The sequence below is a fragment of the Ascidiella aspersa genome, chromosome 8 (genome assembly GCF_963924565.1).
Source record: "Ascidiella aspersa chromosome 8, kaAscAspe10.2, whole genome shotgun sequence".
Lineage (NCBI taxonomy): Eukaryota > Metazoa > Chordata > Ascidiacea > Phlebobranchia > Ascidiidae > Ascidiella > Ascidiella aspersa.
This window is the reverse complement of record NC_139454.1, coordinates 7,994,931-8,010,544: the sequence shown is the minus strand read 5'-3', so window position 1 is coordinate 8,010,544 and position 15,614 is coordinate 7,994,931. Positions and strand designations below refer to the sequence as shown.

The 15,614-nt window shown below is 38.4% G+C and overlaps 1 protein-coding gene across 1 annotated transcript; it reads left to right on the top strand.

Moving 5' to 3' along the window:
- The first annotated feature begins 12,023 nt into the window (after positions 1–12,023).
- On the top strand, positions 12,024–15,031 carry LOC146135630 (vacuolar protein sorting-associated protein 26C-like). The gene is made up of 6 exons (XM_083396388.1): positions 12,024–12,151; positions 12,891–13,081; positions 13,304–13,409; positions 13,670–13,822; positions 14,242–14,419; positions 14,630–15,031. The coding sequence occupies exons 1-6, from the start codon at positions 12,098–12,100 to the stop codon at positions 14,836–14,838; spliced, it is 891 nt and encodes a 296-aa protein (XP_083252514.1). The 5' UTR covers positions 12,024–12,097; the 3' UTR covers positions 14,839–15,031.
- Positions 15,032–15,614: the final 583 nt, after the last annotated feature.

Here is a 15,614-nt window from a genome sequence, read left to right as displayed (position 1 = left end):
ACCCTAACCCCCGACAACTGAAAGTCCACGACACGCCCTGCGTACAATAACGAAACGCTTTCAAAGCATCCGTTTCGGAATGCTTGCGTTTTTTTTTCTCGCGCGCAAAGTTGATCGACAGTGCATTTCTACTGTTTTTGTTTACCCTAAATCTGTCACCTATAATGCATCAAAGAAAAAATTTCGGGATAAACTTGTGTTTCTATGTAGAAACTATTGTAGAGGTATCCCCATATATCTTAACCTTGTGGTCACAAATAGTTAACAGAATTAGAAGAAATTTAAGTCGTTGATCAAGCTTGATATTGTGCTATTATGGCGAAATATTTGTTTTTTGTGACTTCTTAAGTAGCGTAAGTTTTCTTCTTGCTGCTTTGTTGATCCCTGATAAGTAAAACACCTAAAATTGGAATGTTTCCTATTTTTTTAACTCTCAGCCGCTGGTAGAAGCAACTTTATGCAGGAGCCCATTGCATGCACCCCTCGCCTAAGACCAGTCTCTCCGAGAAACAAATCATTTGAAACTTAATTAAAAAAGACTACAGGTGCAGACTCATGTATTCAAATTAGGTTGGCTTACAACAAACCGCTTCAGAGTATTGTAGCCTTTGTGGACCCTAAAGTAATAGAAGCATACCAACAAATGGCGTAAACCGTTTTATCATCGCTCGAATTTATCGTTTATTGTTTCAATATTATAAACTACAGTTCTAAGAAGGAAATGAAACGAAACATTTTTCCAGCTGTCTCGAACGGATTTGGGCGGCACTCTTGAAGTGGACAAGGAACGAGATTCATTTCCTGGATCCAGGTGTCTTTTGACACGGAGAGACAAGCGCCGAAACGATCGGTCAAGTCGCGGTCGTGCAAAGGCGGATTTCGTTATCTGCCAGTTAAACTTGTGCAAACGGGAAGAGCCGATTGGTTTCGATCAGTCCAGCCCCGAACAGTGGTCGCGGATTTAGAATGCCTTACCACTGCGATCCGTTATTTGCTTGAGACCTCGTTCCAATGACAAATGCCCTCGACATAGTAACGGATTTTGACTCGGTAAGACTCGAAAACGTTAAACTGAGCTGAAAAATGAGCAACGTTCGGCTTTAAATCTTGTTCAGACCGATGCAGCACTTTGTTGTGTAAGCTAGGTTGATTCAGCTTGTGTCTAAATGCTCTATTTTGATGACAAATTTTTTTGTTTTTCTTTTAGATTAGTAAGCGACACTCGATCAGACATTGCTGCGAAGTTTTTCACTGTATCGGTTTGTTGTTTTTTCTACCACACTAATTATGTCAACTTATATGCATTTCTATTTCGATAGGTTGTTATCCTCGTATAGGTTTCCAGGACATCCTAATGTTACAACACAAGGAACAAAATTGCTAATCCCGGTTAAGCCGTATTTTTCTTCACAAAAAATACAAACTTCTAAACATGTGTAGAAGAGACTTCATTGAAATTTCCTAAATTACTTAATAAATTTTCAGCAACTGTCGTTGTAAAATACCTACAAATAAAAAATAGATTTGCATTCTACGATCGATTTAATTCGAAGTTAAAAACAAGAATGAGAAAACAACCACCGTTTAGATTTTAAAATGTTCTGTTATATTCAAGTTCAGCAATTTAATAAAATGTTAAGAAAAGTACATTTCGACAAAAAAAGCATCTTCAGTTTCTTATAAAAGTATAAAAAAACAATACAAACATAAAACTAGCATGGGCGAGAACATTGAGATAGCAAAAAAATGAGGGAGGTTTTAATTTCAGACTACCACCTGAATATAGTTCCCACTGCCAAAACCCGGGGATGGGGGTGGGGTGATAGTAAAAGGGGTTAGAAGGGGGTCACACGTCGAAACAACCGGCAAACAAACGAAAGCCGCGCGATAATCATCCGTCAATGTACTGTACAGCAAGGCACAGGTACGAGGGGCCCAAAGGCTAGCTGTTTGAAGACGATAAGAGAAACGCGAGGCTTCGAAACATTTGGACAGCCCGGGACTTGAGGGAACGACCGACCGCTGCTGTCCGCTTCTGTGCGGGAATCAATAGAGATTCGTCTTCCTTCGCGCCTCGGTCGAGCAAGAAAAGCACGATAAGATCTTTCGAAGTGCCCAAGAAAAATAAGCGACCGTCGATCGCCATCTGTATGTAAGATGTAATTGTATGCGCTGAGCTGCTGTTTTTATCGTCGTAGGGTGGGAAGGAATATATAGACGGGCGATACTAGATTTGCCGCAAGTACACATCTGGCGCGTATTTTAATAGTGTGTTTTCTCCAGCAACAAACAGACACCTGTTTAAAACAATGCTCACGCAATGCTACTTATACTTTCGCGCATCTGGCGCGATAATTGAACACGATTTTTAAGGGTTCACCGGAATTCTTTTCAATTGCTTGCAAGTTGTTAGTGTCAGTACACAGGATCAGTGCATATTCAAGGAATTTTGTTTTGGGTGCATAAAAATTCAAAAAACACGTCATGGAGTTACGGCAAGTATAACTAGATTAAGTTGGCGAAAATTGCATATCGGAAAGAGTCATGGCGTTATATGGGCCATGGTCACACATAAAAGTAAATAAAATACTTGGGAAAGCGCGATCAATTTTATCGTTTGTCTAATGGTAAAATATAAATGTAAAAAAAATGACAGTTTACAAACCTCTGGTTAGAAAAAAATAAATCACAATTAAGTTAAAAACATTCAACGTATGTGTTTTTATATTGCGCGATAATAAATTGCACAGTGTGGAACAACACACGCACAAACGATAAAAAATAGAGAGCACCTATTAAGAAGCGATAGATATGCATTGAAAGACCCGCTATTATAATCGATATGCTGGAGGTTTCTTATTTTTTTTTTGTTCCTGCTTTTAAGGGTAATACTTGAAAGAAGCTAAAAATTAAAGCTAAAATTGTCAGAACGCCGTATATCTATATTAAAAATGTTCATTAATATTATTAGAGACAATACGTTTCTCCAGATATTGAGGCATGGATTCCATACACCCAAGCTATTAGGTTTTAGTTGTTTAAAACTATTTAGTTCAGTAGAGCCGTTTATTTGGCAATCTGTGCGGAGAGTTTTACCTTACTGTTCCTCCAATACGTTTCAACTTCTCGTATACGGAGCATTCGACAAACAACTGGTTCGCTTACGTCGTCTAGCGGTTAAACAAAAAACAATCAATCATAATAGTCATCGTCGCATTACCCTTTGTACCCAAGCGAACATCAATTTCGGAAAACACGTTCATTAAGCGGCTCCGCCCACGTAACAAACGAAACGCGAGCACACGTAATCAACTATTCCCGTCGGTTTGTGCCAACAAGAGTACGCATTAAACACGAGAAGGCCAAAGTCCGATATCCCGGCACCTTTTACCGGCAACGCCAGGAGTAAATACGAACGCCGCTAACGTTTAATTAAATCGCTCGTCGCACGCAAAGTCACTCGGCTCTGGTGACAAGCAAAACGCAAAGTGCTACCGAACCAGGGCCACGCGCCCCGCGTAAACCGCAAACATCGTGTATAGTTCAAAACGGATTGTGACATGTTATTTTGCGCGCAAACATAAGGCGATTGATTGGCGGGCCGCTGCGTAATTTCGACCTTTGCGTCATTTCTATTTGGCAGTGCTGTTAACAAGTGATTTGAAATGTCCCAGTTCAGTCATTTGTAAAATAACTCAAGTCCAAGTCAAGTCTTTTGAACAAATAACAAGTCAAGTCCCAGTCCAAGTTATCAGTTGCGCAAATCAACTTCAAGTCACGTCAATGTCATAAATATTAAACGTTCAACTATTGGAATTTTTAAACTTTTTTTAAACGATTAAGAGCGATACCTGCACTAAAGAATAAGAAAAACACAAAGTGTAGCAAGCAAATTGTTTTATGTGCAAAATTTTGGATGAATAGTTCAATTTTATAAAAAAAAAAATTCTTCAAGAAAGCATTTTTATTTCAAACCAAGACTTAAGTCAAGTGAAGTCATTTGAAAACAGTGACTTAAGTGCACTTAAGTCAAGCCATTTACTTAAGTCATTACGACACTGCTATTTGGTGGGAACATTTTTTAGGATATTAATATATCAAGACGTGTTTAATGGTAGTTCATTGAGTTTGCCTTGCTGTTTGGTTAATAATCATGATGTTATAGTAGATATAGTTTTTATAACTCGCGGTATTGTAAGTTTATACCAGTGGCTTTAAACTTTCAGCCTATCAATAAAAATAGTCTTTTTAATTTGCAACGACGTATAGTTGGCAAAAACATTGCTACCGATCTGACGTTATAGGTACAAGGTTTAGCATTTCTGTACGCTGACGTAAACACGCTCTATGGTTGCCACTGGGACCTGAGAAACGTTGGTTAAATACACCATTTTCTGTAGGATCCCATAGCCCAAAGCATTTTTCTACTACAACACGAAAACTTATCGTTTTAAGTTGATCAATTTTGCTTATTTGAAAAGAGAATTGACGTCAGTGGCCATCGGATCGAATCGGCGGCACTTTTCTTAAAATATCGTTGTTTCGCATTGATACGCCCTCATTATCCATTCTACACGAAGGGTGGAATTCGTTTTGTTCACAAGCGACCCCAAACTTTACCGAGTCGCTTTGACCCTTGACCCGTGTGGTCGGCGGCGGTTGCTTGTGACGTCACAAAACCTGGCACGCGTGCGGCTTCCGGCGTCGTTACAATGGGGGCACTTGAAGGGAACAAAGACGAATGATGCCGTTGCACGATCAGTTCAGTTCGTCAGTAGAATGTTGGTTGCTTTTTCGCAGAAATGGATCTGTTCGGTGCTTTGATCTCTCGTGTTTAAAGACGTGCTATGCTCTCGAGTTTAGACCGGTGAATACACACAAGAGCTATCGTTTGACGTTAAACCTTCTTCGGCCGATAACGGATATTTGGAGGGAACACAATAACATTTATACGAAGCAACGATATCTAAAGCAGAATATTTTATAATACTTATTTATTAAAGCCAAGTCTAGTGAAAGCCAAATACGCAGTAATATCCACGGCAGAACAATATCTAAATCGTCTGAATAAGTCCTAACCCGGTCGAAATAAGTCCTAAATTCGTCGTAATAAGCCGTGTAGGGAGAGGGTATGGGACGATCTGGGGGCCATTTTAGATGTTTGGGTGTCGACGTTTGGGTGTTCAAGTTTGTTCTGCGCCGTGGGGGCGCCGCTGTTTTGGCACCGAATTGTTCGCCCCTGTTTGGGGTTAGTGGATTGGGGTTAAATTGGGTTAAGGTTGCAATTATTAGGGAGTTAGTGATGACTTAGAGGCAGAGCTGCAAAGTCGGTTAAAAATAATACAAGTCCGACTCCCGACTCACGAGTCTTACTTCAGGCAAATGAGCGATTTCGTCGAGTCCCGATTGTGACCTCGACTCCGCAGCCCTACATAGAGGTGGAGTGTTCGATTATCTCAAAGTTGTTAAGGCCGCATTCTGGCAATTTAGGTCGTGTATATGCCGACGGGTTTATAGCGTATTACGGTTTACACGTTATTACGACTATTGTGTATTAGTTTTAGTTTGGTCTTATTCCAAACCACCTAGATGTTTTATTCTGACGTTGGTGTTGTTTTATTTCGGTCTTATGGGTGGAGTCCGTTTGGAGGCTATACACATACAACACCAGACCCTCGCCAATCTGACTGCAATGTTTCTTTAAAATATAAGCCGAGCTGAGCTAAATCTCATGTCTATACGGTTTACAGTTACTATAAATCATGGATTAATTTGTTTTATTTTATAACTTTACCGTATTGCAACAAGGAATAACAGATAATTTTGGATAATAGCCGACACCCGATACAAAGTCGATGTCAGTGGTATCCCTGCTTGTCCGATACTATACCAAATTAAATTGTGCATTTAGGCAACTATTGGGTGTACACCTCAACGATTTCTACCTTAAAAAGAAAATTTCACAAAATTATTTTAGCTTTGAAACCAATTTTGATCGTCCATGTTCCAAAATTTGCCTTTTTACCATCGCAATGACTAGTTAGCTAGAAAAACAACTAGGCGGGGCAAGCTAGAAAAACATCTAGGCTGCAGTGAGGTTCGGACTCACGACTTCCGGCTATTCCGGTAGAGCGACGTTCCGAAGATGGCCGAAGGTTGTGGGTTCGAAGCTCACTGCAGCCTAAATGTTTTTCTAGCTTGCACTGCGTTAACCCTAATCGTTGGTCAAAGAGCAAATTCAGAGAAGGGCTGGATTAGCACACATATGTGTGTGCATCTTTTATTTTAAACTTATGAAGCTCACTGTTTGTTTTATGCTTCCCATGTTTAATATGATAATCAAGTCAAATAAAGTAAATACAAAAATTTAGTTTCTGTCCACGATCATCACAGATTTCCTGCCTTTTATGGAAAAAGTTAGGCCAAGCATGCGATAGTGTAACGCGCATTCATAAGTTGCATTTACCGTCGCTAAACTCTTTTGCGGTCGTAGCGTCGAAATAAAGACGACATGCCGGATTGTATAGCTGTCACTTGGCCGACTCCTTTATGACACACGCCGCACTTGACAATAAACGTTTGCGGCTTGCTGCAGCAGGTCTCCGTCGGATTTTTACGCCGACTTCAAACGCCGGGACTTACTTCGAACGACGCCATATAAAGTCAAGCTATATAACACCGGACACAACTTTTACTTGGTTTAGGCTTGCACTACTCCCCTCTTTAACCACCCTTTTGTGACGATTCTACGCTTTTGGGATGAGTCAGTTTGTTTGATTTCAAACGCTAAATCCTGTTACATCATCTATTTTTATTTGTTTACCAATCTGTCTTTACTTGATATTTTTACATGACTATGGTTACCTGAAATATCGTTTGAATTAATTTCAATGCCACTTGGGTGCGCTGTTAGCCTCATTTAGCCACCTATTTACAACCAAATGTAAGGGCAAACTTTTACAGTGCTTTCTGGTCACGATTGTAAGATTTAAATTATCACGAGGAAAACGTAAGCGTATCGGCCTGTGGTTCCCAACCTGGGGGTCGCAAAAGGTTGTCAGGGGGGTCGCCGAGTACTATTTGTCAAACAAAAAATTAGACGAAACAAAACAATACAAAAAATAGGAGTAAACGAATACGCCAGTCTGGAAATTATGTTAACGACATTTGCTTCAGTGAACCAGTCGTGTTTTTGAACACCTTAACACCTTAACTTTTGTGTTTACCAAGCTCTAAAGGGGGGTGTAACAAAAAGAAAGTTGAGAACCACTGGTTTAGGGCAAAATAGCGATCTTTAGAGTTCTTGCCAAACTGCGCATGAAACACAGTCTCGATGTATGGCTCGTACATAAGTGTATACTGCGAGTATAGCATGGGCGGTCGACGAATGGTTTGGAGTGGCAGCGGCGTGTAATTAAAGTCATATATGTAGTGTGCGTTAAAGATTAAGAAAGCAGCGGCATGCGTTGGACACTCTGGGACAAGTGGACAGGTTATTGAGCGTATCATCTCAACACGTCAATCAGATGATTGAAATTATGCTGTGTGTTGCGTCTGTGTGCTCCTTAGTGACTTGACTATGTGTACTGAGCTTTCCTACACCAAATATGGCGTAACAAGTAGTGACGTCATTGTTTTACAAAGTTCTTTTTGAGATGTGAATGAACGGTTAGGTACCTGTTAGGCGACACGCACAGCAAAGATTCACAAAGTTGTAATAAGTTACTTTTTTTAAATAATAACCAAAAAACTTATTTGCTTTTATAATTCGCTTTTTTCAATAAAAAAAAATACTTTATTTATTATTTTTGTTCTTGTTATGTTTAGTTTTTGCGATGCTAAGCGAAACTTTGCATTGTATCGGTTTATAATTTTTTTTTTTTTTTTGAATTAACAGAATTTTATTTTCTATAGAATCACTTCAAACTGCCTAATATAATACAATTGCATTAGAAACAATAAGCGAAAGTTTAGTTTCGGCTGTACGCACCATGTATCAATATTACGTAACGTATTTATCAACTCAAGGAGGCTAATCTCTTCTCCGAAGCCAAAGACCCTTTTTCAGCGAGACCAAACCCAGTGTTGGACGGCTTCTAAGCCTCCACAGGGTACATCCAAGAAACCGAACGAAAATTTAAACCCCGACGGCGGCGAAACGAAAACTTGGCGAAATTTCGCGGTCAAGGTCGCGCCCTACGCAAAGCCGCAGCAGCCAAGGGCGGGCGGAGCGCTGGAGACAGGTTATTTTGACAGCTGCTAGTTCTGAAGCTGACGACCGGCCGACATTGGCGAGATCAATTAGTTCTTGTTTCGCCGGTTTCTGTCTTGCGCCGGCCCTCCGCCTGGACTTTGTCAGAACGAAAATCGGGGCGTTTTCCGATCTTTTTTCTACCGGTTTGCCCTCTACGTCATTTGAGGGGGTAGAGGGCCCGTTTAACGTCCCCATCAAGCAAGACAAATTACCCGGGAATCTATATTTTTTTCATGTTGTCCGACATTATCGCGAAACCTCGCCCAGCCAAGGCGTGTAGAACTGTCGGAGTTTTGTTTCCCGGCCTGCTGAATCCTGTTGAGCGCAACGCTGCCATTACGTATGGCTTTGTGATAAATAGGCTAATTTGCGGTCACTTAACATCTTAACATACACTATGGGAAAAACAAAATGAAACTTATTTCGTAATTATCTTAGCCATATAGCTGTGAATTTAGTATCCTTTAGCCAAACTAAAAATTACTAAGTGGAAAATACGTATAAACGGTTGCTATACCAGGCATGGCATCAATCAAAAACAGCTTCTTTGGAAATTGTTGATGTTAGCCAACGTTTCGGCCACCTATTAAAGTCGCCTTCTTCGGGCGAATGACACCGAAAAATATACTTAGACATAAAAAGAACCTTTTTAGCAGCATGAAAACGACATTCGCACACCAAAACTGTTGCGCAATGTAAACACCATTTTCCGAAAGGTAGCAAAAAGACTGGTTTCTTTTATAACTGAAAAGCGGTCCCGTATATGGGCTGGCCGCGTCGAAATTCCGCCAACGCGCCAAATTTTGCTTTCTGGCGGATTAGGCGAGTATGCATCGAACTATGGCCCTATGGGCGAGTATAATCCGCATCAATCGGCGGGAATTAACTCACCGAACGCCGCCTGACGGACACAAGTCCATATTTTGTACACAGCGCTCAACAGGGGATTAGGCGACCAAAGGCATGAGACACTGTTGAAATGCCGGTGCTTAGCGCGCCCCTAAAAGTATTGACTGAAGCAGCAAGAAACACGGGGTTACGTTTTTCAGTCGATTCAACAAGTCTGGTTAAGAACGAAGGCGCAACCCTGCAAAAAATTTTACTGTTGCTGGTTGTTCATTTAAGGCAGCGCTGGCCAACCTTTTGTTCCCCTGTGCCAACTAATTTTTGACTTCTAATTCATATGCGCCACTCCATCTTTGAGCTCCTTTCAGACCTTCAAGTCTTGGTAATTTAGAAATATTTGGCAGTTTTAATGCCCTGTTGAACCGTTTTATATAAATATATACGGTATAGTTATTAAGCATGCAGTTGAAAAGATGTTTCTTAGTGCGCTCCAAAAGTATTGACTGAATTAATACGAAACACGGATACATTTTGTTCGTCGATTTGACACTATTGGCGTGAAGGAAGGCGTGAAACCCTGCAAAAAATTCCTTTAGTGTTGCTGGTTGTTTAGTCAAGGCAGACTTTACAACTGTGAATGATTTCCTGTTTTTTTTTTATTCCGATTGAATTTACTTTATTTCAGACTTATTTGCGTAAACATTTTGTCAACTTCTCAATAAAATGTAGGCTATTTCAATCAAATCCTTTTAGAAACCTTTGCAATTGTATCTTCTAAGAACATTAGGCTAAACACACTCAATCACTCATATTTTTCGAATTAATATTTTGTTTGCTTTATTTATATTAGATTTTAAAACAACGATTTAGGATTTTAGGCTATAAACAACAAATAAATGCATAAAACAATTTATAGATGCATTTCTCCTGAAATAGGAAGGTTTAGAGACCACTTAATAAGTTTTTTTAAATGCCTTCAAATGTTATTCAATATGCTTTACACGTCGCTTCAAGAATCAAATTCAAGATTTTACATAACAAATTCTTGCATTTTCATACAGTGTAAAAACCGGGAAACAAGAAGAACTTTTGAATCCTTTACAGCAGGGCTGCAGAGTCTGCTATAAACACGCCGACCAAACTATAGCTGATCTGTCGAGTCCGAGTCCGGCGACGACTCAACAGCGTGTATTCCACCCATTTATGTAACGAAAATAGGCTCATCAGGGTGTCATATAACTTACCAACTCATATTATATGGTTAGAATGAATTTTACCATTTGGTATTTCGCCTTTACGATTTACAGCTTGCGGCCTTCTCGGTTGCTAGTTTGGTACTGCGAATTCGCACGTTGGACTCGGGCGTGGGTAGTAGGCTACTACTACTTATGCGAGTCCTGTGTCCGACTTCGTAGCACTGCTTTAAGTTTAAGGCAGGGGTTCTTAAACTTTGTTTACTGCGAACGGCTAAAAATTGTTTAGGCTCGCCACAGACTACGGTATGCCTAAAAATTCAAAAATGACGTCAAAGTTTAGAGTCTGCTGATTTCGGTCAAAAATGTGAAAATGAAATAAGGTCTTAATGTCAGTGCAAAACCGTTTTATTTTTAATTAAACTGTTTTCTTTGACAAATTGATTACTTCCTAAATATACACTAATATTTCAATTAGGCCTTCATCGACCCCCTAAAAGTAGTTAACGGACCCCTGAGGGGTTTGTGGCTCCCAGTTTAAGAAACCTTGGTTTAAGGTAACAAGAAATCGAGTAATTTATATATGTTGCCTCCCTTTCCTGAGTCTCATTAACATGATTTTTTTCCAATATACCCCAAGACACATGGCATTCGACAGAAATTAACAAATAAGCCATCTGTGGTGTTATTTTTTTATTTTTACTCGCCACACGACTGCGATCTAAACCGCAGTGAAGCCGAACGTCAATCATTCAGTTTACGTCATCCGAATTGAGTCGTTATTCTAGCGGCCACCCGTGTTTCGACTAATCCCAGTCCGAGAGGCGCAAATTTAAATCCCGTGACGCGGCGCTGGTGTCGATTTGTTGACAATGGGTTCGCGTTTCACCATTCCCATGTCGCGAATCAAGACAAATTGAGTCGACTCGGCAATCGAACGAAATATATTGGCTTCCTCCTTCGGCGAAGGTAAACAAGTCTGATTGGTGTGACTAACGTTGGGCTGCTGGCGTATTGGACAACATAATGGATTGCTCTTTTGCTGGCTTAGTTTGATTTCAAAAAAGGCAACTTTAATTCTCTAGCGCCACTTTGCGGATACAAAGTAAAAAAAACAATTTAAGTAATTAGCTTACGAACGGCGTTTGTTTTGTAGTAATCACTAGGGCTATGGTTAGCCTTTAACTTTTTCCATCATTTAAAACAATTATTTTTACATTTCCAGGTTAAAACAAGCATTGTAACTGGTAACTGAAGTACTCCTCCGATACTAGGGTGGTATTGGTGTCAATCAAAGCCAAATAAAAATATGGATTTTGGTCATGATTTGCGATCTAACGCTGCGTTTTTTTTTGGAACATAGTTGCCCTTATTGATGTCATTTGGTATCGGATCGGACCAAGACAATTTTTGTCAATATCGGGTATTAGTGTCTACCGTGATTTAAAAAAAACATTTGTTTTAAATATGATAGGCACGTCATGATTCTAAAAAAGCTAAAGCGATTAATTAACCAGTGAAAAAAGTTAAAAAACCGAACCACTCCACCAACGAGTTTTGATCCCCGGTCCAAAAGTTTTAGATATGTCACTTTTAAAACCTAGCCACTGTTTTAACAAACCGAATTTAAACCATAACCAATATTTAACTTTATGTTGTATATTGGTAGGTTTTCACTTGAAAATAAATAATGTCTATTCAAGCAGAACAACACCCATTCATGCGGATCGCTGCAAACAAATCGAGAAATTGTAATTTTTTTATAACCCTTAAAAATTGAAATTTTCCAAAACCACAAGAAAAAATGGCAAGCCTAGATATACGGCTGGACCGCCATACGAAAGTCTACCACGAAAATGTATGTGTTTTAGGAAAATGTATGTGTTTTTCGTGAACTAAAACGCGGTACAATCTTTGTAAACGCTTGAAACATAAATGATTGTTTTCAATTTTTATAAATATATTATTCACTGGATAAACACTTGGCGCTGGTCTACAATCCTACCACAACGCACATTATTATTTGAGTTAGGGTGCGGGTTAGCGTACTTGACCAACCCACACCCAAACGCTAACCCTAACCCAAATATTGTGCATTGGTTTAATAACTGTTTTAACGCTGTGTTTTGTCCGGGGTTTATATTGCTAACATTTTTGGGCGCTGGTCTAGAATCCTACCACAGTTCTAAAATCAACGCACAAAATTTGAGTTTGGATGCGGGTTAGCATTTGGGTGTGGGTGGGTCAAGTATTATTATATTCCTAATTTAATAATAATACTTGACCCACCTTAACCCAAACGCTAACCTGTTCCCTAACCCAAATGGTGTTTCGTTGTGGTAGGATTCTAGACCAGCGCCCATTTTTGGGTTAGTCAGGGTGCGCATTTGGGTTAAGGGGATCATGTATTATTTTTTTGTTTTTCTCGCATTTTCTTTATTGATGCCACAAGAACATGTGTAAACAGCTCTTTGGGCGCTGGTTTAGAATCCTACCACAACAAACATTATTTGGGTTTAGGTAGATTTAACAATAGACTGTATAATTACCCATAAAAAAGCATTCAACATCTCAAATGAACTTTTCTTTCTATCCAGGAAACAGTAAAGGGGTTCCTGGTCGTTCAATCAAAAAACACCCTTATTCATCAAGGAATCACATTGACATGCGATGGTGTGGCTGCCCTCACTGTTAGCTCAAAGAATGTGGGAAGACTTGAAGCAATATACAACAGCGTTAAGCCGGTTTATTTGTTCAATTTTGCGAAAGAGATTGAAAAAGGGGGCAGGTTTGCAATTGCATTGATTGTTTAAACTAGTAATTAGTCCCACCTTTTTATAAGTGATGCTTGAGTTGCTTCTCAGTGACATTAACTGAAAATGTTACAAGCTCTTATTGAAACATCCTAAACTAAGATAATGTCAATCTACTCGACCTTTTTGGCTTTGCAATTTATTATCAAGCTAGTAGTTAGTCATTTAGAAAAGATCAGTTACAATCTTATTTGCAGATTACCAGAAGGAAAGACTGAGATTCCCTTTGAGTTTGTGTTGAAGTCAAGAAGCAGCAACAAACATCTGATCGAGACGTACCATGGAGTCTTTATAACTGTTCAGGTTTGACATTTCTCTCATATGAGCAAAAATTGTCATATTTACCATAAGCAAAGTTTGCAACATATGGAGTATTAGCATTTCCTAATCGTAAGCAAAGTCCTTTTACATACAGTATATGAAAACAAGAAAGTAAACTTGTGTTTTTTATCTTAATAGATGTCACATTACCCTTTTGTAATACTGGATTTATGACAAACACTAGCCTAAATTTTTCTGTTTCAAGTTGTAAATATCCTGACCTGAGGCCATTTGTATTTCAGTATCTGATCAAAGTTCAGGTCAAGCGGCCACTGTTGAACAAGGACATTTTAAAAGAATGCGAACTTCTCTTGGAGTTAAAAAGTGGCCCCAAGGCAGCGGTGAAGCCCGTTTCATTTCACATCAATCCAAATTCAGTTCAAAATGTAAACTTGGTAAGTTTGTTACTTTCTCAAAATGCACAAACTATGAAAGCACAATCCCTCGTTTGGGTGACAACAACTCTTAAATGATTGTAGTTAAAGCAGCCCTGTTTGCAATAACAGGTATATATACTTAATGGTGAAAATAACGGCCCAAATAGACGTTAAAAGCGACATGCTTTATTTTCAAACGTTTCTGCAATTTTTAATGCCATCATCTGTTATTTTCACCATTAAACTTATGAACAGATCCGTATATAGTGTTCCAAGGTATATATACATTATTTTAATAAACTAGCAACTCATAAATTAGGAATGGAATGAAATCCTCTTAAGATTGGTTTTGTGAGTAATTACTTGTTTCTGTGAAAATTGTGTGAACAAAAAGGAAAGATATATATATATGTGTGTATATATATTTTTTTTGGCAGAAAACCAACATTCCGAGGTTTTCTGTGCGAGGAAAAATTGATTCATCACAATGCTGTGTAAAGCGACCATTTACTGGCGAACTTGTTGTCGAACATTCGGAAACTCCTATTTCGTCAATTGAACTTCAGCTGCTGCGAGTTGAAACTATTGGAGCTGTGGAAAACTTTGCCAAAGAAGGTTATTATTTCATTAAATACCTCTTTATGTCAAGAATTAACTTTTGCACAATTAACATAAAACAAAACAGTGTTATTTAAACTGTATGTTAGCATTTTATTCAGTGAAAAATGTGTGGTAAGTACCCTATTAAAATGCTGTAAACGCTACAAATAAAACCTTCTGCATAAACATTGACCTTAAATTACATTGTATTGCTTTGTTTATTAGTTTCCACCATTCAAAACATCGAAATTGGGACTGGGGATGTATGTAGAGGTCTGACTATACCTATCTACATGATATTTCCACGCCTGTTTTCCTGTCCTACGCTGGAAACCACCAACTTCAAAGTGGAATTTGAGGTCAACATAATTGTGATTTTTGAAGACGACAGATTGATTATGGAAAACTTTCCAATCATACTGACTCGCTTTTAAAGAGTCAAATCCCTTGCTCCGTAAGGATCAGCAGTATTAAAAGTTAAATTTAATCCAATAAGTGTTTTTTTAGGCAAAACGTCTTTAAAAAATATTGTCTATTATTGAAGAAAGTACTAATAAATACCCTTCTTTATATAACTAATCGAATAAAATCACATGATTCAAGACAAATCACTTGTACTACCATGATGCTCAATAACTGTACATATATGAACGCTTATTTTACATTTAATGTGCAATAATAAACGTTTTTAAAAAATCTAAGCATTTTCCAAGTGAGGCCTCAGTGGTACAAACAGAAAATAAAGTAGGTTAGCTTTTGCCACTCAACATAAATACAGTTTGTATAAGCAATAGAATATTAGATGTGAACTTAAAAGAGATAGAACATTTATTTTGAATCCCTTCTTATTTCTGCATAAACAGAAAAATCAAGTTTGCTTTGAGGTAAGCGCAATAAAACAAAAACAAATCCACCATGATTAGTTTTGCTAATCAAAGCTTTCAACTATTTTGATTATATAATTATGAAGACTTTTAAAATACTATATAATTCTTGGAATTAAATTCCCCCCTTTTTATATACTTATTTTACATTTGAATGTATTTAAAAATTACCAGAGGTACAAAATACAACATGAACAAAATTCACAGAACATTGAAAACCGAATAATACATTTAGCAAATTAAAAGTATATGCTTTTCCTAATAAACCCAGTGAACTTACAAAAAAAAATAAAGACTATAATAAAGATGTCAAAAGTCTGCATCAC